This window comes from Cucumis melo, chromosome 9 (assembly GCF_025177605.1).
Source record: "Cucumis melo cultivar AY chromosome 9, USDA_Cmelo_AY_1.0, whole genome shotgun sequence".
NCBI lineage: Eukaryota > Viridiplantae > Streptophyta > Magnoliopsida > Cucurbitales > Cucurbitaceae > Cucumis > Cucumis melo.
The window spans coordinates 17,920,569-17,921,840 of record NC_066865.1 but is presented as its reverse complement, the minus strand read 5'-3'; the positions used below and the strand labels follow the sequence as shown (position 1 = coordinate 17,921,840).

General features: G+C 34.4%; 1 protein-coding gene across 1 annotated transcript; it reads left to right on the top strand.

Annotated features, from left to right (window-relative positions):
* Positions 1 to 322: 322 nt before the first annotated feature.
* On the top strand, positions 323 to 783 carry LOC127150872 (uncharacterized). The gene is made up of 2 exons (XM_051089565.1): positions 323 to 403; positions 490 to 783. Exons 1-2 carry the CDS (start codon positions 323 to 325, stop codon positions 781 to 783), a joined length of 375 nt encoding a protein of 124 aa, XP_050945522.1.
* Positions 784 to 1,272: the final 489 nt, after the last annotated feature.

The window sequence follows — 1,272 nt, the reverse complement described above, 5'->3', positions numbered from 1 at the left end:
AGAACATGAAAAAGAACCATAAATCACTTCCCATGGAGGACTCATTCAATAAATGTGCCAGAGCGTATATACCACTGGAATTTGAGTACTACATGAGGCAACTCGAACAACTATCTCCATCAATGAGGCATGAGTTGGAAGCAGTGGGAAGACATAAGTGGGCTAGGGCATTTTTTAGGAGAAAAAGATACCAGGTTATTACAACCAACATCTCTGAAAGTATGAACTATACCTTGAAAGAACAACGAGAATTGTCTGTAATTAGACTTCTAGAATCTATCCGTAGTTTGATTCAAAAATGGTTCTATGAACGTCGTACCAAATGGAGTTTCCAACGACACAACTTTCAATATATGCAGAAGATATGATTCGAGAATCCTTGGCGCAGAGCCGCTCAATGAATGTAAGTTATTTAATATTCAATAAATGCAATAAATGTGTAGTGAATTACTTTTTTTGTACATGATATTTGTTCTATTGGTGTGACAGATAGATTCTGTAGACCAACATGAATTTGAAGTCCACCATCGTAAGGAACAATTTGTCGTCAACATTTTAAATCGGACATGCTCATGTCGTCAATGGGACCTTGATTTGATATCTTGTTCACATACATGTATAGCATTGTCCACAAGGAATCTTAATCTCCATTTATACACTGATAAGTTCTACTATGTCTCAAATTTGATAAACCTGTACAAGAAGGGAACGCGTCCTATTGGTACTGTAAACCAAATTAGGAATATCCACCAAGGTGGCAATGATGGAATACTTCCACCGTAGGTTAAACGTCCAGCTGGAAGACCCAAAAAGAAGAAGTTTACTTCATTTTTAGAGAAGAAAGCCACTGTTCGTTGTAGCAGGTGTGGTAAAAAAGGTCACAATTGCAGGTCTTATAAAGAACTCATTTAGTAATTGCCATGTTTAAGAAGTAAAAGGGATAATTAGTTTATATTCATAGATGTATTTTCTTATCAAGTTGGTTGAATGATTCGTTCAAATAAGATCGTTCTTTTGTTCACTTAAATACAAAGTATTTAACTACACTGTATTTGGTTGTTTTAAACTCAATCACAGTTATGTTCAAAATCCAATGTAATCCAGCTTACATAACAATTATCAAATAAGCATGAATTTATAAGTTTTGTAAAAACAAATACCTTAGTTCGACGAAAATATGAAAATTCCAATATATTCTAGACCCCTAACAAAAAAGCATAAAATGAATATTTCAAGCTTGACTTAGATGCAGATCAAACGATGGCCATTCTA